This window comes from Rissa tridactyla, chromosome 27 (assembly GCF_028500815.1).
Source record: "Rissa tridactyla isolate bRisTri1 chromosome 27, bRisTri1.patW.cur.20221130, whole genome shotgun sequence".
In the NCBI taxonomy this organism is placed as follows: Eukaryota; Metazoa; Chordata; class Aves; order Charadriiformes; family Laridae; genus Rissa; species Rissa tridactyla.
This window is the reverse complement of record NC_071492.1, coordinates 1,445,235-1,466,823: the sequence shown is the minus strand read 5'-3', so window position 1 is coordinate 1,466,823 and position 21,589 is coordinate 1,445,235. Positions and strand designations below refer to the sequence as shown.

Genomic DNA, 21,589 nt, shown 5'->3' with positions numbered 1-21,589 from the left:
GTGACGCCCAGGTCGGGCTCCGTCAGCAGGTCGTGCTTGTGCTGCTTCTCCAGCGACGTCGCCTTGTATTGCACGAACCTGGGGGGGGGGAAAGGGGGGGGGCGCACGTCCAGGCACCCCCAAACCCAACCCCCCCCCCCCCCAAAGCCCCCCCCGAAACACCCGCACCCCACTAAAACCCCCCCAAAACTCCAACGCCTCCCAAAACGCCCACCCAAAAAGCCCAACGCTCCCCCAAAACACCCCCCCAAAACACCAACCCCTCCCAAAATCCCCCCCCCAACCCCCTGAAACCTCCAAACGTGCCCAAAACACCCCGACCCCCCCCCCCCACGAAACCCCAGGACGCCCCCAAAACACCCCCCTAAAACACCCCAACACCCCCCAAAACCCCCAACAGCCCCCCAACAGCCCCCCAACCCCCAAAAATACTCTCCAAAACCCCCCAAAATCCCTAAACCCCCCCCAAATCACCCTAAGCGCCCCCAAAACCCCCAAAAGCCCCACGGCCTCCTAAACCCCCCCAGAGCACCCCAACCCCCCCAAATGCCCAACACCCCCTGAAAATGCCCTCAAACCCCCCCAAAATGCCCCCACCCCCCTAAAATGCCCCTAGTCCCCCAAACTGCCCCCTAACACCTCTAAAATGCCCCATAGCCCCCCCAAAATGCCCCCAAACCCCCCCAAAATACCCCCTAGCCCCCCCAAATGCCCAACACCCCCCCAAAATGCCCTCAAACCCCCCCAAAATACCCCCTAGCCCCCCCAAATGCTCAACACCTCCCCAAAATGCCCCCAACCCCCCCGCAAAATGCCCCCGAAGCCCCCTAAATTGCCCCCCAAAAATGCCCCCAGCCCCCCGAAGTGCCCCCCAAACCCCCCCATTTTTTCCCCCACTCGGGGGCAGGGGGGTGCGCGCAGGGGGGTGTGGGGGTGTCGTGTGCGCCCCCCCCCCCCCCCGTACCGGTTCTGGTCGAAGGGGTACGTGATGAACTTGGGGTCGAAGGGGATGTCGGGGAGGCTGTTGCAGTACTTCACCCTGCACACCACGCCCGACCTGGGGGGGGGGGACACGTCACGGGGGTGTCACGGGGGTCCCCAAAACACCGGGGGGAGTGTGTGTGTGGGGGGGGCGCTGGGCACCTCCTTCCCCCCCCAAAGGGGCTCCCCGCCCCCCAAAAAAACTCACCTCTCAGGCAGCGTCCGGTGGGAGCTGGGCCTGGGGGGGGGGGGGGGAGGTCATGGGGGGAGGCCCAGGGGTCTGGGACCGCCCCCCCCCCCGGGGGGGGTGTGATGTCATGGGGGGGGGCCCCACGCATCTGGGACCCTCCTCCCGGGGGGGTTGTGACGTCATGGGGGGGTGACCCAGGCGTCCTGGACCCGCCACTGACTCCCCCCCACGCACGGTGTGTGCTGTGATGTCATAAGGGCACCCCACCCTCGCGCTATGACATCACGAGGGGACCCCAGCATCCGGAAGGCCCCCCCCCCCCGCGCTATGATGTCATGAGGGGAGACCCACCCCTGTGTTATGACATCATGGGGCAACCCCGCCCTTGCATTATGATGTCACAAGAGGACCCAGGCGTCCAGAGGCCCCGCCCCCTCCCCACGTACACTATGACGTCATGAGGGCACGCAGAACCGCGCCCACACGTGCGTTATGACATCAGGAGGGGACGTCAGACTTCCACCCTGCCCCAGTGTGTGTGACATCATGAGGGGACCCAGGCGTCCGGGAAACACACACACACCCCCCCCCCCGCACTATGACGTCAGGACGACCCCCGCGTGCCTGGGCCTACCCCTCCCCACGCGCGCTATGACGTCAGCGGAGCACCCCGGTGTGACATCACGAGGTGGGTCACGGCCATCCCCCCCCACCCCGACCCGTGACGCCACGCCGCCCTCCGTGACGTCATCCCGGTGACGCCGCCGTACCGGTGGCCCGGCTCCTCCCGCTGCGCCTGCGTCTGGATGGTGGGCGCCATGTCGGGGCCTGCGCCGGGCACCGCGCCGGGCACCTACTTCCGGCCGCCCTCAGGGCCCCCCGACGCCGGCGTCCTAACGTCACTTCCTGCCGCGCGGGGCAGGCCGGGAGCGGGAAGATGGCGGCGCCCCCGCAGCAGCCGCCGCCGCCGGCCGGGCCGGGCCCGGGTCCGGGTCCGCCCGCCGCTCCCGCGCCGCCGCCGCCTGTGCCCGCCGCCCCCGGGGGGGGGAACGGGTGCGGGGCAGCCGCCGGGGCCCGGGCAGCCCCCGGGCCCGCCGCTGCCCGCGCAGGTGGCGGCCGCGCAGGCGCAGGACTTCGACCCGGTGCAGCGGTTCCGCCTGCTCATCCCTCAGCTCAAGGAGAGCCTCCAGGTGGGCGGGGTTTGCCGCCGGGGGAGGCGGGGCTTGTGGTGGTGGGGGCGGGGTTTGTTGCGTGGTGTGCGGGGCCTCCTGACGGTGGCGGGCGGAGCTCGTCGTAGATGGGGGGGGGGGGGGGGGGGGGAGGGGGCAATGGCGGTGGGCGGGGCCTGCTCGCGGGGGGGTCGTGGCATGGTTCTGGGAAGGGGCAGAGGCCCCCCCCCGGGTGGTCCCTGTGCCGGTAATAGGGGTCCCGGGGGGGTCCCTGTCTCCATGTCCTTGCCCGGGGGGGGTTCCAGGGGGGGTCCCTGTGCTGGTAATAGGGGTCCCGGGGGGGTCCTTGCCGCAGTGATGGGTATGGGCGGGGGGGGGGGAGGGGGGGGGAGGGGGGGGAGTCCCACCATGTCCCCCCTGACGCCCCGTTTCCCCCCCCCCCCTCCCCCAGACGCTGATGAAAGTGGCGGCGCAGAACCTGGTGCAGAACTCCAGCATCGACAACGGGCAGTGAGTCACCCACCCCAGCCCCCTCCCAGTGCCCCCCAGCCCCGTCCCGGTACCCCCCAGTACCCCCCAGCCCCATCCCAGTGACACCCAGTGCCCCCCATTGCCTCCCAGTTCCACCCCAGTGCCCCCCAGTCCCCCCCCAGTACCTCATAATGCCATTTCAGTTCTGTCCCAGTATGTCTCAGCCTCATCCCAGTACCCCCCAGTACCCCTCAGCCCCATTTCAATACCCTTTAGTGCCCCCAGTCCCATCCCAGTACCACCCAGAGCCACCAGTCCTGCCCCAGTATCCCCCTATGCCGTCCTGCACCCACCAGTACCCCCCAGTCTCCCCCAGTACCCCTCAGTAGCCCCCCAGTTTTGCCCTAGTCCCGCCCCAGTACCCCCTAGTCCCATCCCAGTACCCCCCAGTGACACCCCAGTACCCCCCAGTACCCCTTGTCCTGCTCCGGTACCCCCTAGTGACACCCGAGTACCCCCCAATACCATCCCAATGCCCCCAGCCCCATCCCAACCCCCCCCACTGCCTCCCATTTCCCCCTGCAGCCCCCCCAGTCCCTTCCCAGTGTTCCCCAGTGCCTCCTGGGGGGGAGGGGGTGGTGGTGACTGTGCCCCCCCCAACCCCCCCCCCCCCCCCCCCGCAGGAAAAGCGCGGACGGGGCCCTGCAGCGCTTCGACAAGAGCCTGGAGGAATTCTACGCCCTCTGCGACCAGCTGGAGCTCTGCCTCGTGAGTGACCCCCCCGGCCCCCCCGTGACATCCCTGTCCCTCCCCGGGACACGCCCTGCACTGGTGCCCCCCCCAAACCCCCTCCCCCTTAGCACCGTCACCCTCGCAATGCCATCCTCACTCCCCCAATCTCGTCCCGTCTGCTGTCTCCCCTCAAGTGACCCCCCCACTGCCTCATTTCCCCCCCCGTGACCCCCCCATGTGGTCTCCAGCCCCCCTAAATCTCTCTCCCTTTGCACCATCGTAACCCCCAAACCCATCCTGCCCCCCCAACCTCTTCCCCTCCACTGTCCCCTCCCAAATGACCCCCCAACTGTCCCTGTCCCCCCCTGTGACTCCCCCATGTGGTCCCCAGCCCCCAAAAATCCCTCTCCCTTCGCACCATCACCCCCCAGTCTCTTCCCCTCCGCCGTCCCACCCCCCCAAGGTGACCTCCCCCTGTGTGTGCGTCTCCCCCCCGCAGCGCCTGGCCCACGAGTGCCTCTCGCAGAGCTTCGACAGCGCCAAACACGCCCCCGCCCTGGTGCCGGCGGCCCCCAAAGGCGAGGGGGGGGCAGGCGAGACCCTGCCCTACACCCAGTACCTGCCCCTCATCAAGGCTCAGATCGCCGGCGCCAAGGACATCCACAATGCCCTGCTGGAGGGGGCCAACAAGATCACTGGCAAGTTGCCCCCCCCGGGGGGGCCCTGAGCTTTTGGGGGGGCCCCCAAGAGGCTCATGGACCCTCCCCCCCAAACATCCCACGATGGATATATGGGGATCTGGGGGGGTCCTGGTGCCCAGCAAGGGGGTTTGAGCATGGATATGGGGGTCCCCGTGGTGTTTTTTGAGGTGCTGACCCCCCCCGGGGGGGGGCCTGATTTTGGGGGGAGCCCTAAGGGGCTCACAGACCCCCCCCTAAATCTCTCACGCTGGCTATACAGGGATTTGGGGGGGTCCTGGTGCCCAGCAGGGGGGTCTGAGCATGGATATGGGGATCCCCATAGTGTTTTTTGGGGTGCTGACCCCCCCGGGGGGGCCCCTGATTTTTGTGGGGGCCCCCAAGTGGGTCATGGACCCCCCCCAAACTCCCCTATATCCAGTGTGGGAGGTTTGGGGGGGTCCCAGTGCTTGGCACGGGGGTTCTGAGCATGGATATGGGAGTCCCCATGGTGGATTTTGGGTTGCTGACCCCCCTGGGGGGGCCCTGATTTTAGGGGGGGGCCCAGGGAGGTCACAGACCCCCCCCCAAACCTCCCACGCTGGATATTGGGGGGTTTGCGGCAGTCCCAGTGCTCGGCAGGGGGGGTCTGAGCATGGATATGGGGGTCCTGGTGGTGGGATTTGGGGTGCTGATACCCCCGGGGGGGGGCATAATGGGGAGGGGGGGGGGAACCGGACCCCCCCGGTTTTGGGGGGAAAACATCTGTCTTTTGGTAAATAAACTGTTTTTCTCTGATATCGGCTTCTCTGTGCCCATGGTGGGGTCTGGGGGGGGACATCCAGGCGTCCCGGGGTGGGGTGTTTCACGTCCCGCCGCCTTCGCGCCGCCTCTTTTGTCCCCTCCGCGCCGCCGTCGCGCTCTGCTGCTCGCGGGGCACGTGACGGCGGCCACCTCCCGCCCCCCTCCCCCTCCGTCACGTGACGCTGGGGCGGCTCTCGCGAGAGGCGGCGGCGGGACCGGGACAGGCCGCGATCGCGACCGGGACCTCGATTAGGCCGCGATCGGAGCCGGGACAGGCCAAGAGCGGGGCCGGGATCAGGAACGATCGGGGCTGGGCCAAGGCGGGGCCAGGCCTTGCAGCAAGTCCGGGCCGAGGCCTAGAGCGGAGCGGAGCCGCCGCCCCCGCCGGGGGTGAGGAGATGGCGCGGTGTCCCCCTCCCCGGGGGTTGGGGAACCCCCCCCAGGGACAGATCTGGGGGTCGGGGGTGCCGGTGGGGCCGTTCGCAGGTGTGGGGCTGCGCCCGGGGGCTGGGTCGTAGCGGCGTGTGTCCTCTCCTGCCCCGCGACACCCCCACATCACACCCCGGGATCCCCCCAGACACCTCTGTCTGCCTCAGACCCTTTAAGACACCCCCAGACCCCCTTGCCTGCCCCTCGGGACACCCCTAGACCCCCTGCCTATCCCCCCAGGTCCTCCCGGGACACCCCCCACTTCCTCAGGACACTCCCAGACCCCCCAGGAACACCCCAGGCCCTCTCAGGACACCCCTAGACCCCCTGGAAACACCCCCAGAACCCCCTGCCTGCCCCTCAGACCCTCCAGGACTCCCCCAGACCCCCCTGTTTGCATCCCCAGAACCCCTGCCCACCCCTCAGCCCCTACAGGACGTCCCCAGACCCCCCCGCAAACACCCCCAGACTCCCCTGCACACCCCCAGGCCCCCCCGGGAACACCCCAGGCCCCCTCAGGACACCCCTAGACCCCCCCTGCCTGCCCACCCAGGTCCTCCAGGGACACCCCCACTTCTTCAGTCCCCCTCAGGACACCCCCAGACCCCCCAGCAATACCTCAGGCTCCCTCAGGACACTCCCAGAACCCCTGCCCACCCCTCAGGCCCTTCAGGACACCCCCAGACCCCCTCTGCACACTCCCAGACCCCCCCTGGAACACCCCCAGGCCCCCTCAGGACACCCCTAGACCACCCTGCCTGCCCCCCTGGTTCTCCTGGGACACTCCCGCTTCCCCAGACCCCCCCAGGACACCCCCACATCCCTCTGTACACCTCCAGAACTCCTGGCCACCCTTCAGGACACCCCTAGACCTCCCCCAGGACGCCCCTAGACCCCTCTGCACACACCTAGGCCCCCTCAGGACACCCCCAGACCCCCCTGCCCGCCCCCCTGGGACACCCCTATCGTTCCCCGTCCCACCCCTAGACCCCCCCTGCGCCACCATGTCGGACAGTGACGACAGCAACTTCTCGGAGGACGAGAGTGAGAGAAGCAGCGAGGCCGAGGAAGCTGAGGAAAACGAGGTAAGGCTGAAGGCTGCAGCTGGGGGAGGGGGGCACATGTGGGTGCCCTCCCTCACGCCGCCCCCCCAAACGCCCTCCCCCCAGGCCGAGGAGGAGCACGCCAGTGCGGCCGGCAGCGAGAAGGAGGAGGCCGAGGAGGAGGAGGAGGAAGAGGAGGAGGAGTATGATGAGGAAGAGGAGGAGGAAGATGATGACCGACCCGCCAAAAAGCCGCGCCATGGTGGCTTCATCCTGGATGAGGCCGGTGAGCTGGGGGGGCCCTTGGGGGGGTCGCTGCCGCCCCCCCCTGGCCCCGCTCACCACCCTGACCCCCCCCAGATGTGGATGACGAGTACGAAGATGAGGACCAGTGGGAGGACGGGGCCGAGGACATCCTGGAGAAAGGTGAGGAGCATCCTCGCCGTGCTTTGGGGCCCCCCCCAGGGGCTTTGGGGCCCCCCCAGGGGCTTTTCCCCCCCCACCAGGGACTTTGGGGGCCCCCCAGCTGCTTTGGGCCCCCTCCCGGGTCCCTTCCCTTCCCTGGAGCACCGAGGAAGAGGATGGAAATGCAGCTCTTTGGGGGCCAACCTGCCCCCTTTGGCTTTTTGCCCCCCTCCCACCCCCAAAACCCATCCCTTGAGGCGGGGGGTGGGAGGGATGGCACGTCCCCCCCACCTCCCGCTGTCCGTCTGTTCCTCCCTCCCCGTGTCCGTCCGCTCAGCACATCTCATCCGCTCGCCTGCCGTTTTTCTTTTGCTTTTATTTCTCCCACCCCCACCCCCAGCCCTTTTACCCCCCCTCGCCCCCCCGCCTCGTGCCGCCGTCTGAATTTTGACTCCTTCCCCTTTGTTCCCCCCCACACACACCCGCCCGCGGGTGGTTTTGCCGCTATTATTTGCTCCATCCTCCACCGCCACTCCTTGTCCCCGAGCAGAAGAGATCGAAGGTAAGCCCGAATCACCCCCCCATGTCCCCTCCCCAACATTTCCCTTTGGGGTCTGTCCCCCCTCCCCCCCCTCAACCTTCCCCGGGGCCGAGCGAGCCCAGCCCACCCCCCCCACGCCACCCCGACCCCCCCCGGGGGGGGGGCCAGAATCCCCACCTTCCTCTTCCTCGCAGCTTCCAACATCGATAACGTGGTGCTGGATGAGGATCGCTCCGGCGCTCGGCGGCTGCAGAACCTCTGGAGGTGACGGTGGCTCCATCCCCGTGTCCGTCCGTCCGTGGGGGAGCGGCGGGGGCTGCCCTGACGCCTCCCCCTCCACACTTTTCTCTCCCCAGGGACCAGCGCGAGGAGGAGCTGGGCGAGTATTACATGAAAAAATACGCCAAGTCCTCGGTGGGAGAGACGTGAGTCCCTGTCCCTGTCCCCAGCGCAAGGGGGGTGTCCCCATTTTGTTCCTTTTTCGCTATTTTTTTGCCTAATTTTCCCTTTTTTTCAGCGTTTACGGCGGCTCCGATGAGCTCTCGGACGACATCACGCAGCAGCAGCTGCTGCCCGGAGTCAAGTGAGTCTTGTGGAGGGGGGAAGAGTGTGGTTTTTGTTGGGGGGGGAAAGGAACAAATCGGGACGATCCGCCCCGTAACGGCGTTTGTCTCTCTGTCCCCGCGCAGGGACCCCAATCTCTGGACCGTGAAGTGCAAGGTGGGTGCTGGGGACGGGGGGGTGCTCAGTGTGGGGCGGGGAGCGAGCGTGGGTGACATCCCCCAGCCCCTAAAACACCCTGTTTCGTCCCCAGATCGGCGAGGAGCGTGCCACGGCCATCGCCCTCATGCGGAAATTCATCGCTTACCAGTTCACTGACACGGTGAGGCCGTGGCCTTGGGGAGGGGGGTGATGGCGGCGTGGCGTCCCCCAAAGCGTCCCCAGTGTGTCCCCAACGCGTCCCCTTGTCCTCCAGCCCCTGCAGATCAAGTCGGTGGTGGCCCCCGAGCACGTGAAGGGTTACATCTACGTGGAGGCCTACAAGCAGACGCACGTCAAGCAGGCCATCGAGGGGGTGGGCAACCTGCGGATGGGCTACTGGAACCAGCAGATGGTGCCCATCAAGGAGATGACCGACGTCCTCAAGGTCGTCAAGGAGGTCACCAACCTCAAGCCCAAATCCTGGGTGCGCCTCAAGAGGGGGATCTACAAGGACGACATCGCCCAGGTGAGGGGAAAGGGGACGGGGACGCTGCGGTTTGAGGCGGGAGGGGGGGACGACACGCACCTGGCTCACCCCACCTTTGTGGGCCCTCCCCCAAGGTGGATTACGTAGAGCCCAGCCAGAACCAGATCTCCCTCAAGATGATCCCCCGCATCGATTTCGACCGGATCAAAGCCCGCATGAGCCTGGTAAGCGGATCCGTGCCGGTACCAGCACCGCTGCCCCCCACCCCCCCACCCCCAGCCCTTCTCTCACCCCGCTGCTGCCCCCCGCCCCGCAGAAAGACTGGTTCGCCAAGAGGAAGAAGTTCAAGCGACCCCCACAGCGGCTTTTCGATGCCGAGAAGATCCGGTAGGCGACCACCGCCACGCCGGGGGACGTCAAACGTGTCCCCAAAATCCGTCCCCGGGGGAGCTGCCCTCGCCGAGGGGGGGTGTTTCATCCCTGGGGGGGGGCCTCCTGCCCACCCAGGGGGTGATTTGGGCTTTGCGCCAGGTCCCTGGGAGGCGACGTGGCGTCCGACGGCGACTTTCTCATCTTCGAAGGCAACCGCTACAGCCGCAAGGGCTTCCTCTTCAAGAGCTTCGCCATGTCGGCTGTGGTCAGCCCCAAAACCCCTCCGTTTGCCCCCAAAACGACCACCTTCCTGATGCTGAGGGGTGTGGGGAAGGCGGTGGCTCCGTGGCGGGGACGCCGCTGCCAATTTGGGCGGGTTTTGGAGCAGAATGGGGAGGTTTGGGGCAGAACATGGGGCATTTTGGAGCAAAACAGGTCATTTTGGGGTGGAACAGGGCATTTTGGGGTGGAACACGGGGCATTTTGGGTTAGAATGGGGCGTTTTGGGGCAGAACAGGGCATTTTGGGGTGGAAGATGGGACGTTTTGGGGCAGAATGGGGCGTTTTGGGACAGAACATAGGGAGTTTTGGGGCAGAATGGTGCGTTTTGGGGTGGAAGACGGGGCATTTTAAGTTAGAACAGGGCAGTTTTGGGTGGAAGATGGGACGTTTTGGGGTAGAACAAGGCGTTTTGGGGCGGAAGACGGGGCGTTTTGGGGCGGGACGGGGCGTTTTGGCCAGCAGCCCCGCTCTCGGCAGATAACGGAGGGGGTGAAGCCCACCCTGTCGGAGCTGGAGAAGTTCGAGGACCAGCCCGAAGGCATCGACCTGGAGGTGGTGACGGAGAGCACGGGTGAGCGGGTGCCACCACCGTCCCCCTGCCACCGCTGTCCCCCGCCGCGCCGTCCCCTCACCATCCCCTCTGTCACCTCAGGGAAGGAACGAGAGCACAACTTCCAGCCCGGCGACAACGTGGAGGTGTGCGAGGGCGAGCTCATCAACCTGCAGGGCAAAATCCTCAGCGTCGACGGCAACAAGATCACCATCATGCCCAAACACGAGGACTTGAAGGTCTGGGAGCGACACCGAGTGCCACCAGGACCCCCCCAACCCCTTTTACCCCATGCCCACGGTGTTTTCTTCCCCCCGCCCTCCCCAAGGATATGCTGGAGTTCCCGGCGCAGGAGCTGCGGAAGTATTTCAAGATGGGCGACCACGTCAAGGTGATCGCGGGGCGTTTTGAGGGCGACACGGGGCTGATCGTGAGGGTGGAGGAAAACTTCGTCATCCTGTTCTCCGACCTCACCATGCACGAGGTATTCTGGGGGGGAAAAGTTCTGCTCTCCTGCCCTGAAATGGGCTGGTTTTTGGGAAGGAAAAGTCCTGCTCAGCACCTTGTCGTGTTTTAAAATGGGTTGGTTTTTTTGGGGGGGAAAGTCCAGCTTGGTGCCTTTTCCTGCCTTGAATGGGCTGGTTTTTTGGGGGGAAAAGTCCCGCTCGACACCTTTTCCTGCCACAAAATGGGCTGTTTTTTGGGTGGGAAAAGTCCCACTCAGCGCCTTTTCCTGCCCTGAATGGGCTGGTTTTCGGGGGGGAAAAGTCCCGCTCAGCACCTTTTCCTGCCCCAAAACGGGCTGGTTTTTGGGGGGGAAAAGTCCCACTTGGCACTTTTTCCTGCCCCGAAACAGGCTGGTTTTTGGGAAGGAAAAGTCCTGCTCAGCGCCTTGTTGTGTCTTATACTGGGTTGGTTTTTTGGGGAGAAAAGTCCCACTTGGCGCCTTTTCCTGCCCCAAAATGGGCTGGTTTTCTGGGGGGAAAGTCCCACTCGGCACCTTGTCGTGTCCTAAAATGGGCTGGTTTTTGGGAAGGAAAAGTCCCGCTCGGTGCCTTTTCCTGCCCCAAAATGGGCTGGGTTTTTTGGGGAGAAAGAGGAGAAATGGCTGCATCTCGTATTTCTCACCACCAGCTGAAGGTTCTGCCGCGGGACCTGCAGCTCTGCTCGGAGACGGCGTCGGGGGTGGATGTGGGGGGGCAGCACGAGTGGGGCGAACTGGTGCAGCTGGACCCCCAAACCGTGGGCGTCATCGTCCGCCTGGAGCGAGAGACCTTCCAGGTGAGTCCCAGCGTCCCCGGGGTGGGGGGGTTTCCACAATCGCCCCCGTGCCGGAGCTGTGTCCCCTGCTCTGGGGGGGGGGGGTCCCGCTTTTGGCTGCCCCCCTCCCTTCTCAACTCTCCCGCTGTCCCCGCAGGTGCTGAACATGTACGGGAAGGTGGTGACGGTGCGGCACCAGGCTGTCACCAGGAAGAAGGACAATCGCTTCGCCGTCGCCCTCGACTCAGAGCAGAACAACATCCACGTCAAGGACATCGTCAAAGTCATCGACGGGCCCCACTCCGTAAGGGCTTACGGGTCTGAGGGGGGGGTCCTGGGGGCGTGAGGGGGTCCCTCCTGGCATTTCGGGGGTCTCTCCTGGCATGTTGGGGGTCCCCAGGGGTGCTCTGGATCTGTCCCTGCTTCAGGGACCCAGCCCTGGGATGAGCTGGGTCTCTCCCGGCACCGTGGGGTGGTCCATGGTGTATTGGGGTCCCTCCCAGCTCCACGGGGGGCATCCCTGTTGTATTGGGGTCCCTCCCAGCACCGTGGGGGGGTCCCTGGTGTATTGGGGCCCCTCCTGGCTCCGTGAGGGGGTCCCTGGTGTATTTGGGGTCCCTCCCGGCAGCATGGAGAGGGGAGCACCCCCGCTGGGTCCTTCCCATCGCTGAGGGGAGGGATCTGGTCACTTCTCCGGGTCTCGCCCCCCCTTCTTTTACCGGCGTTCACCACCCCCTCACCCCCCCTGGTGTTTTACCGGGGCAGGGCCGCGAGGGGGAGATCCGGCACCTTTTCCGGGGCTTCGCCTTCCTGCACTGCAAGAAGCTGGTGGAGAACGGCGGCATGTTCGTCTGCAAGACCCGGCACCTCGTCCTGGCGGGCGGCTCCAAGGTGGGGACACCCCCAGGGACTGCCGGGGGTGGGGTGGCAGCCCCTCGGTTTTGCCTTTCCCCCCTCCCCAGGCACCGTTTTCTCTCCCTCTCGCAGCCGCGGGACGTCACCAACTTCACCGTGGGTGGCTTCGCCCCCATGAGCCCCCGTATCAGCAGCCCGATGCACCCCAGCGGGGCTGGTGAGTGGTGGGGGGGTGTTCCCAGGGTGGCAGGGGTGTCCCCAAGGACACCCCCGCCCGAACCCCGTCTTGGTCCCGCAGGCCAACGGGGCGGTTTCGGCGGGGGTGGCATGAGCCGCGGCCGCGGGCGCCGGGATAACGACCTCATCGGGCAGACGGTGCGCATCTCCCAGGGACCCTACAAAGGTGGGTGCTCTCTGGGGGGGTGCTGCTGGTCCCCAAAGAGGGGAGGGGGGGGCCTCGGGGACACGGAGATTCCCATCCCATCCGGCCCCACAGGCTACATCGGGGTGGTGAAGGATGCGACGGAGTCGACGGCGCGCGTGGAGCTGCACTCCACCTGTCAGACCATCTCGGTGGACCGCCAGCGCCTCACCACCGTGTGAGTGGGGGGGACGGGGACCAGGGTGGCCCTCAAGACACCCCCAGATGGGTCGGGGTGGCCCTCGGAGACCCCTCAATGGGTCGGGGTGGCCCTCAGAGACCCCTCAATGAATCAAGGTGGCCCTCAGACGCCCCCTGATGGGTTGGTGTGGCCCTTGGAGACCACTTGATGGATCCAGGTGGCCCTTAGAGACCCCTGGATGGGTCAGGGTGGTCCTCGGACAGCTCCTGATGGGTCAGGGTGGCCCTTTGAGACCCCTCAGCGGGTGGAGGTGGTGCTCGGAGGCCTTTCAATGTGTCCTGGTGACACTTGGAGATCCCCCAATGGGTTGGGGTGGTCCTGGGAGATCCCCAGATGAGTTGGGGTGGCCCTCAGAGACCCCTAGATGGCCTTGGAGACCTCCCCAATGGCTCATGGTGGCCCTTGAAGACCCCCCGATGGGTCGGGGTGGCCCTCAGAGAGCCCTGGACAGGTTAAGGATGGTCAGAGATGAGCGGGGGGGCTCTCAGGGCGTCCCTGTCCCCTGACACTCGTCTGTCCCCGCAGGGGCTCCCGACGCCCGGGCGGGATGACATCAGCCTATGGGCGCACCCCCATGTATGGCTCCCAGACCCCCATGTACGGCTCCGGCTCCCGCACCCCCATGTACGGTTCCCAGACCCCCCTGCACGACGGTGAGTGGCACGGGGGCACCCTGGGGACACGGGGACGGAGATCAGGGGGACCCTGGGGACATGGGGATGGAGGGAACGGGGATTGGGGGGACCCTGGGGACACAGGGGGGACTTGGGGCTGGCTTGGAGGGGATGGACCAGGATGAGACGGGACCTTGGGGGACACGGAGGGGACCCCGGGGTGACCTTTTGGAGGTGACGGGGCTGAAGTGGGGACGGAGCCGAGGGGGTCTTGGCACGGGGGGGTGACGGAGCCACTGTGTCCCCCGCAGGAAGCCGCACGCCGCACTACGGCTCACAGACGCCGCTGCACGACGGCAGCCGCACCCCGGCCCAGAGCGGTGCCTGGGACCCCAACAACCCCAACACCCCCTCCAGGTGGGAACGGGGAGGCCCCCCCGCCGGGATGGACCCTGTTGCAGGGTCCCCCCCGCCGGGACGGCCCCGCTGTGACAATGACACTCAACTGTGTGTCCCTCCGCCCCCCATAGGGCCGACGAGGACTTCGAGTACGGCTTCGACGACGAGCCCACGCCGTCCCCCCAGGGCTACGGGGGCACCCCCAACCCCCAGACCCCCGGCTACCCCGACCCCTCCTCCCCCCAGGTCAACCAGCCCTACAACCCCCAGACCCCCGGCACCCCGGCCATGTGAGTGCTCCCCCTGCCCCATGGCAGGCACCGGGGGACCCTGAACCGCCATTCTGGGGGGGGGGGGGGGGGCAAAACTGCTCCTGAGGGACCCCAAAACACAGCCCTGGGGGGGAACTGCTCCTGGGGGACCCCAGACCATGGTTCTGGGGGGGAAAACTGCTCCTGGGGGACCCCAAAATGTGGTTTTGTATGGGGAAACTGCTCCTGGGGACGCCAAAACATGGTTCTGGGGGGTAAAGTGCTGCTGGGGCCTCCAAACAGTGGTTCTGGGGGCAAAACTGCTCCCGGGGGACCCCAAACAGTGGCTCTGGGGGGAAACTGCTCGTGGGGGGCCCCAGCGCCTCAGCACCCCCCATCCCGCAGGTACAACACGGATCAGTTCTCGCCCTACGCCGTGCCCTCGCCCCAGGGCTCCTACCAGCCCAGCCCCAGCCCCCAGAGCTACCACCAAGTGGCCCCCAGCCCCGTGGGCTACCAGAACACCCACTCGCCGGCCAGCTACCACCCCACACCCTCGCCATGGCCTACCAGGTACCCCTGAAACCCCCCTGCACCCCCTTACACCCCCTCGTAGTCCCCCTGCACCCCCTAAACCCCTTCATAGCCCTCCTAGCCCACTACACCCCTCCTAGCCCCCCTGCACTCCCTAAACCCCTTCATAGTCCCCCTACACCCACTCTTAGCCCCTCTACACTCCCTTAAACCCCCTCCTAGCCCACCTACACCCCCTCCTAGCCCCCCTGCACTCCCTAAACCCCTTCATAGCCCCCCCTACACCCCTCGTAGCCCCCCTGCACCCCCTAAACCCCTTCATAGCCCCCTACACCCCCTCCTAGCCCTTCTACACTCCCTTAAACCCCCTCCTAGCCCCCCTACACCCCCTCCTAGCCCCCTACACCCCCTAAACCCCTTCATAGCCCTCCTAGCCCCCCTACACTCCATTAAACCCCCTCCTAGCACCCCTACACCCCCTAAACCCCTTCATAGCCCCCCTACACCCCCTCCTAGCCCTTCTACACTCCCTTAAACCCCCTCCTAGCCCACCTACACCCCCTCCTAGCCCCCCTACACCCCCTAAACCCCTTCATAGCCCTCCCTACACCCCCTCCTAGCCCTCCTGCACCCCCTAAACCCCTTCGTAGCCCCCCTAAACCTCCTTGGAGCCCCTCTACACCCCTCTAAACCCCCTTGTAGCCCCCCTAATGCCCCTCGTAGCCCTCCTAACCCCGGCTCCTGTCTCTCCCCCCAGGCCAGCCCCAGTCCCAGCCCGGTGGGTTACAGCCCGATGACCCCCGGAGCCCCCTCCCCGGGGGGGTACAACCCCCACACCCCCGGCTCGGGGATCGAGCAGAGCTCCAGCGACTGGGTGACCACCGACATCCAGGTGAAGGTCCGGGACACCTACCTGGACAGTCAGGCGGTGGGACAGACCGGTGTCATCCGCAGTGTCACGGTGAGAACCGCCCCCTGGGGGGGGGTGTTGGGGGCGGGGGGGCTGTTTCAGGGTTTTGGGGACAGCCAGGGTGACGCTGAGCCCCCCCCGTTTTCTCCCCACAGGGTGGGATGTGCTCCGTCTACCTGAAGGACAGCGAGAAGGTGGTGAGCATCTCCAGCGAGCACCTGGAGCCCGTCACCCCCACCAAGAGCAACAAGGTAGGACCCCCCCATCATCCTGGGGACCCCCCAGGATCCCCCCCTCCATCCTGGGAACCCCCCCAACGCTCCCCCTCCCCACCCCATGGTCCCTTCTAGACCCCCCAGGGTGCTACCTGGGACCCCCATAACCCCTCCGGGACCCTCCAAGCCCCCTAAGGACACCCCCACCCCCCTCTTATCCCCGCCCCCGACCCCGCAGGTAAAGGTGATCCTGGGGGAGGACCGGGAAGCCACCGGCATCCTGCTGAGCATCGACGGGGAGGATGGGATCGTCCGCATGGATTTGGAAGAGCAGCTCAAGATCCTCAACCTCCGCTTCCTGGGCAAGCTGCTGGAAGCCTGAGGGGGGGGCTGCGGCCCACCCTGCAACCCCCCCTCGTCCCCGCTGGCTCCCTTTTTCTTTGTAAACCCCCTCTCCTTTTATTTTTCCCGCCGGTTGTAGCGAGGTTTAGGTGTCGAATAAACGCCTGTGGGTGCGGCACCCCCTCTTCTGCACTGTCCTTCATGGCGGGGGGCGGGAAATTGGGTGTCCCCCCACCTTATAAAACCGGGGGGGGGGGGTCGAATGGGGGCCCCTGTGCCCCTTGGGGGGGGGGGGGAGAAGGGGGGTTTAACCGCCCCCCGGTGGGGCTGGGAGGGGGCAGAAGTGGCGCCCGGGGCGGGGTTTCACACCGGGACCCCCGTGGGCTGGGGAGGTGGGGGGAGCTCAGCGGCGGCCGCACACGTGTTCCGCCCCCATCGCCCTGCCTCCCCTTCCGCTTCCGCCTACTCCTCTCATTGGCTCCCCTGCCGCCGGCACCGCCCTCCTCTCATTGGCTCCCCTGCCGCCGGCACCGCCCCCCTCCGCCGCTATTGGCCGGCAGCTGCGCCGCCATTGGTCGTCGCCCCTCGCGCCCCGCCCATTTCGGCTTCGTCCCCTTCCGCTCCGCCGCCTCTCATTGGCTGCCGGCGCCAGAAGGGGCGGGGAGGCGGTGGCGGCGCCTGCGCGACGGGGCGGGCAGTGCGGGAAGATGGCGGCGGCGGCGGCGGCGGCGGCGGGGCGGGCGGTGGCGGCTTGCGGGGCCCGGGCCGCCCTGGGGGCCCGCCGGGCCCGAGCCGCCCTGGGCCGGGCCTCCAGCGGCACCGCCGGTACGGAGGCGGTGCTGCGGGAGCGGCTGCGGCGGCACCAGGTGGGGGCTGAGCCCGGCGGGGCCGGGGCCTGCGCCTGAGGGGGTGGGGGGTGACACGGGTGTCCCCGGGTCTCTCTGGCACTGCCCGGCCCGGGGCTCCGCGGCCGGGCTTGGCCTTCTCCCGGTGTCCCCCGGGCTCTGCGGGTGTCCCCAGGGGTCCCTGGGGCTCCCACAGCTCCACGGGTGTCCCCGAGTGTCCCTGGCCACCCCCAGACATCTCTGGGGGTCCCTGGTTGTCCCTGGGACTCCACGGGTGTCCCCGAGGGTCCCCGGGGCTGCACAGGTGTCCCCAAGCATCTCTGGCCATCCCCGGACATCCCTGGGGGTGTCTCCGGGTCTCCCTGCGTGTCCCCAGTCGTCCCTGGGGCTCCCTGGGTGTCCCTGGCCATCCTCTGGGGGGGGGTCTGTGGTGTCCCCCAAGCGTCTCCAGGTCTCCCTGGGCGTCCCTTGTTGTCCTTGGGTCCCTCTACGGGTGGCCCCAAGTGTCCCTGGGTGTCTCCAGGTGTCCTTGGGGCTCCCCAGGTGGCCCCAAGTGTCCCCCAGGCTCCCTGGGTGTCCCTTGGCCATCCTCAGGTGTCTCTGTGGGGTCCCCAGGCGCCTCCAAGTGTCCCCGGACGTCCCTCGTTGTCCCCGGGGCTCCCCTGGGTGTCCCCAAGTGTCCCTCACTGGTCATCCTCGGCATCCCCAGGACTCCTTGCGTGTCCCCGGGTGTCCCCCGGTGTTCCAGGAGGTTTCTCGTCTGTCTCCTGCTGTCCCCGAGCATCCCAGGCCACCCTGGGACCTCCATGAGTGTCCCTGGGTGTGCTGGGGGCTCCCCCCTTGTCCCCAGGGCTCACCGCGTGTGTCCTCCCCCCGTGTCCCCCCCACCCCGCAGGCGGCGGAGGGACCCCTGGGCCGCGGCCCGGAGCAGAAGGAGGAGGAGGAGGAGGAAGAGCGGCGGCGGCGGGAGCGGCTGGCGGGGGCCCGGCGGCTGGCCCTGCGCCTGGCGGGGCTGCTGGGGGCCGGCACCAGCGTGGCCATCGTCTACATCTTCGGTGCGTCCCCGGCGCGTCCCCTCCCTGTCCCCGGTGCCACCGCCGGACCCCCCCTCACCTCCCCTCTCCCCCCTCCCGCAGGCAGCAACGCGGTGGACGAACACGGAGCCAAGGTGAGGGGCGCTCGCCAGCGGGACCCCCCTGTTTCGGGCGGGAGGGCCGTGCCCGTGTCCCCTCCCTGCCCTTTGGGGACATCTGGGGACATCCCAGGAGCTTAGCGCCTTCCCCCCCCCCGCCCCTTCCCCATCCCTTTTCGTTGGCGTTTTCCCCTGTTTTGGGGTCTTTGCGTCAGGGGAGGCACCGAGGTCCCGTGTCCCCAAGGGGAGTGGGATGTCCCCGAGAGGATTGTCGTGTCCCCAGGGGGAGTGGCATGTCCTCAAAGGGACCGACAGCCCTTGTCCCACCCCCAGGGAGGTGTTTGTCTCACCCCAGACTCCCTTTTTTGGGGGGAATTCGGGAGGTTTTTGATGTCCGAGCCCCAGGGAGGTGCGAATTGCCCTGCCTGTCTCCGGCGACCGGTGGGGGGGGGGGGGTGGGGACACAGGGGACATCAAACGGGGTGGCGGGGGGGGCACCGAGCAGGTGACAATGACACCCGTGGGGTGTCAGGGACATCAGCGGGGTGACGAGGACATCAGTCGGCGGAAGGAAACCACACGGAAACTGCGTCACCTACCTGCAAATTGTCACTTGTCACCTCGCGTGTCCCTTCCTCCGCCCCCCCCCGCGGTGACACAGTCCCTCCGGTGTCACCGTGTGTCGTGCCCCCCCCCCCCCCGGCCAGCGTCCCCCCTGTCCTCGCTGTCCCCATCTTAACCCTCCGCCTCCCTCTTCTCCCCGCAGATCCCCGATGAGTTCGATGGCGGTGAGTGACATCCCCAGGGGGGGTGACAGCCCCCCCCCCCCCCCCCCCGGCCCGGTGACACCCCCGTGGTGGTTGGGGGGGTGACAGCCACCATGGGGCAGGGGACACACCGCGTCCTCGGAGCCGTTTGACACTCGGGTGTTACAGCCAGAGGCTTTTACAACGTCTTTAGCACCCCATTGTTACACAAAAGGGGTTTGGGGGGGGGGCATTTTGGTCTTTATCCTGGTGGGGGGGGTGGCGGGGGGACACTGTCACCCCCTCTGGGGACCGTGGGGACCCCGGCGACCCTCACCCGCGCTGGCCTCGGCTCCGCAGACCCCGTGGGCATCCAGCAGCTCCGCAGGACGTACAAGTACTTCAAGGACTACAGGCAGGTGGGTGGGGGCCCGGTTTTGGGGGGGTTTCCACCCATTTTTGGGGGGAGTTTCATCTGATCGGGGGTGGCTGTCCCTGTCCTGAGAGCTTTGTCACTCTCCCAGGGAGCTTTGTGCCCGATTTGGGGACATTCTGGGGGCGTTTTGGATCCCCATCCCCCTCTCGGGGGACCTTGTCCCTGTTCTGGGGCATCACATCCCTGTTTTGGGGGTCCCCTGTCCCCATTCCTGGGGCCATTTTCCCCTGTTTTGGCATCCCCTGTCCCCACTGGGGGGGGTCCTTGTCCCCACGGGGGGGTCCCCATGCTTTGGGGACATCCCTGTCCCCCTCTTGGGGGATCATGTCCCCATTCTGGGGAGTCACATCCCTGTTTTGGGGCCCTAAACCAGGGCCATTTACCCCTGTTTCGGCATCCCCTGTCCCCAATGGGGGGGTCCATGTCCCTACTGGGGGGGGTCCTTGTCCCCACAGGGGGGTCCTTGTCCCCTCCCGAGGCTCTTTGTCCCAAGGCAGGGGTTCCCACCCCCATTTTTGGGGTGCTTCATCCCCACACTCCCTCCCTTGCCTCCACACTGACGCGGGGACCCTTGTCCCCACGCTCGGGGGTGGGGGGGCTCAATCCCTCCCCTTGACCCCCCCCCCCCCAGATGATCATCGAGCCCACCAGCCCCAAGCTGCTGCCGGACCCCCTGCGCGAACCCTACTACCAGCCCCCCTACACCCTGGTCATCGAGCTCACCGACGTCCTGCTGCACCCCGAGTGGTCGGTGAGTGTCCCCCCCCGGCCTTCCCGCGTGTGTCCTCCCCCCACAGCCCCCGCCGCCACCCCCTCCTGTGACACCTCCTTGTCCCCCCCCCACCCCCAGCTCGTCACCGGCTGGCGCTTCAAGAAACGGCCGGGCATCGAGAGCCTCCTCCAGCAGCTCGCCCCCCTCTACGAGATCGTTGTCTTCACCTCCGAAACCGGCATGGTGGGTGCCAAAACGGGGGGGGGGACGGGGATGCGCGGCCTCCCCGGGGCGGGGGGTGTGACAGGGCCACCCCACCCTCGTCACCCTCGTATTCCCCCCCACCCCCCCAGACTGCCTACCCCCTCATCGACAGCGTGGACCCCCACGGCTTTGTCTCCTACCGCCTCTTCCGCGACGCCACCCGCTACATGGACGGCCACCACGTCAAGGTGGGAGCGGGGAGGGGGGTGGAAGTTTTGGGGGACGGGGACGGACACGCAGACCCTCGGGTGACTCATCACCCTCCGCCACCCCCTTCTTTGTCTGTGTGTGTCCCCCCCCCACAGGACATCTCCTGCCTCAACAGAGACCCGGCCAAGGTGGTGGTGGTGGATTGCCGCCGGGAAGCCTTTTGCCTCCAGCCCTACAACGGGCTGGCCCTGCCCCGCTGGGACGGCAGCTCTGACGACCGGGCGCTCTACGACCTGGCCGCTTTCCTCAAAAGTGGGTCCGAAACCCCTCGCCCCAACCTGTGTTGTGTCCCCCCCCACCCCCCGCCAAAAAAAAACCCGCTTTGATCTGTGTCTGTCCTCCCCCCCCTCTCCCGCCGGCCCCGGCAGCCATCGCCCTCAGCGGCGTGGAGGACGTCCGCACCGTGCTGGAGAACTACGCGCTGGAGGAAGATCCTTTGGCGGCTTTTAAACGACGCCGGACGCAGCTGGAAGAGGTGGGGGACGCGCCGAGGGCTTGGGGGACACCCCCCCCCCCCGTTTCCTTCCATTGGCGGGAGGGGGGGGGTGACAGCACCGATTTGCCCGTAACGGCCGTTTTTCGCCCCGAATGGCGGCGTTCGGGGTGTTTGTGTTTTTTTTTTTTTTTTGCCGGGGCGGGGGGACACGCGCAGGAGGAGCAGCAGCGCATGGCGGAGCTGGCGCAGGGCAAGAAGCCGACGGGGCTTTTCCTGGGGGCTTTGGCCGGACGCCTCTGGCCCCGCTCCAAGCAGCAGTGACGGCAGCGCCGTGACATCGCCGTGACGGCAGCGGGGACGCCGGCGCCACGCCAGCGGCGCCAGGACAAGGTTGCGTTGGGGTGGGAGTGGGGGGGAGGCGTGTAAACTGCCCCCCACCCTTCCGCCCCCCCCCGTCTTCAATTTGCGGCGATGCCTGGCCCGGATGCTGCTGTCGGAGGAGCCAGGGCCGGTGTTTTCGGGGGGGGGGGGGGGGTTTGGGGGGTTTTGAGGGGGGTCTTGGCCCCGGTGGGGGTGAATAAAGGGTGATGCGGAGCTGCAGCTGCCATGTGCTATTTTAGGGGGGGGTGCGCGGAGCGGCCCCCCCCCCTCCTCCCCGGCGCTGCGTTGGAGCTGGGTGCTTTTGGGGGGGGCTGCGGGGCAGGATCGGGCCCTTTTTGGGGGCCGGGGTGGGGCTGTGGGGATGGGTCTGGGTCGGTCTGGGGGGTTGTGTGGGGCTGGATCCAGGCTCTTTTAGGGGGGGGGGGAGGTGCTATGGGGCTGGATCCAGACTCTTTTGGGGGGGGGCTATGGGGGTGGATCTGGACCCTTTTTTGGGGGGCTGTGGAGCTGGATCTGGACTCTTTTTGGGGGGGGGGGGGCTATGGGGCTGGATTTGGTCCCCTTTTTGGGGGGGCTGTGGGGCCGGATC

At 67.2% G+C, this 21,589-nt stretch overlaps 3 protein-coding genes across 6 annotated transcripts; all 3 read left to right on the top strand.

Annotated features, from left to right (window-relative positions):
• Nucleotides 1-2,108: 2,108 nt before the first annotated feature.
• MED29 (mediator complex subunit 29) lies at nt 2,109-4,920 on the top strand. The gene is given in 5 exon segments (XM_054183845.1): nt 2,109-2,198; nt 2,200-2,361; nt 2,792-2,850; nt 3,495-3,579; nt 4,043-4,920. Coding segments are annotated over 5 exon segments (624 nt in total). The 3' UTR covers nt 4,271-4,920.
• Nucleotides 4,921-5,185: 265 nt separating this feature from the next.
• SUPT5H (SPT5 homolog, DSIF elongation factor subunit) lies at nt 5,186-16,016 on the top strand. Of its 4 annotated transcripts, XM_054183701.1 has the most exons (30): nt 5,427-5,510; nt 6,441-6,538; nt 6,623-6,782; nt 6,857-6,922; nt 7,452-7,463; nt 7,637-7,706; nt 7,799-7,867; nt 7,960-8,025; nt 8,132-8,162; nt 8,257-8,325; nt 8,419-8,670; nt 8,766-8,855; nt 8,948-9,018; nt 9,163-9,268; nt 9,763-9,856; nt 9,938-10,074; nt 10,164-10,319; nt 10,970-11,116; nt 11,253-11,399; nt 11,861-11,986; nt 12,083-12,167; nt 12,249-12,353; nt 12,447-12,549; nt 13,099-13,226; nt 13,499-13,604; nt 13,718-13,876; nt 14,243-14,398; nt 15,116-15,332; nt 15,437-15,532; nt 15,735-16,016. In XM_054183701.1, exons 2-30 carry the CDS (start codon nt 6,458-6,460, stop codon nt 15,876-15,878), a joined length of 3,249 nt encoding a protein of 1,082 aa, XP_054039676.1. In that variant the 5' UTR covers nt 5,427-5,510; nt 6,441-6,457; the 3' UTR covers nt 15,879-16,016. The 4 variants fall into 4 exon arrangements, with proteins under 4 accessions (XP_054039675.1, XP_054039673.1, XP_054039674.1 ...); XM_054183700.1 differs by lacking the exons at nt 5,427-5,510; nt 15,437-15,532; nt 15,735-16,016 and adding an exon at nt 5,186-5,414 and having other exon boundaries at nt 14,243-14,410; nt 15,129-15,314; XM_054183698.1 differs by lacking the exons at nt 15,437-15,532; nt 15,735-16,016 and having other exon boundaries at nt 5,426-5,510; nt 14,243-14,410; nt 15,129-15,314.
• A 547-nt stretch (nt 16,017-16,563) lies between these two features.
• TIMM50 (translocase of inner mitochondrial membrane 50) lies at nt 16,564-21,139 on the top strand (the record flags this gene model as incomplete). The annotated part of the gene is made up of 11 exons (XM_054183852.1): nt 16,564-16,704; nt 17,579-17,738; nt 17,820-17,851; nt 18,582-18,603; nt 18,922-18,980; nt 19,629-19,748; nt 19,848-19,952; nt 20,063-20,161; nt 20,279-20,435; nt 20,552-20,658; nt 20,836-21,139. Coding segments are annotated over 11 exons (1,107 nt in total), but the record flags the coding sequence as incomplete, so codon positions are not given.
• Between the last annotated feature and the right edge of the window lie 450 nt (nt 21,140-21,589).

What these genes read in the sequence shown, in the direction of transcription:
- SUPT5H (XM_054183701.1), top strand. Translation starts at nt 6,458, where the DNA reads ATGTCGGACAGTGACGACAGCAACTTCTCGGAGGACGAGAGTGAGAGA. An exon ending in CAGCTGCTGCCCGGAGTCAA is followed by an intron (nt 8,026 to 8,131) that starts GTGAGTCTTGTG and finishes GTCCCCGCGCAG; the next exon opens with GGACCCCAATCTCTGGACCG. An exon ending in TCATCGACGGGCCCCACTCC is followed by an intron (nt 11,400 to 11,860) that starts GTAAGGGCTTAC and finishes TTACCGGGGCAG; the next exon opens with GGCCGCGAGGGGGAGATCCG.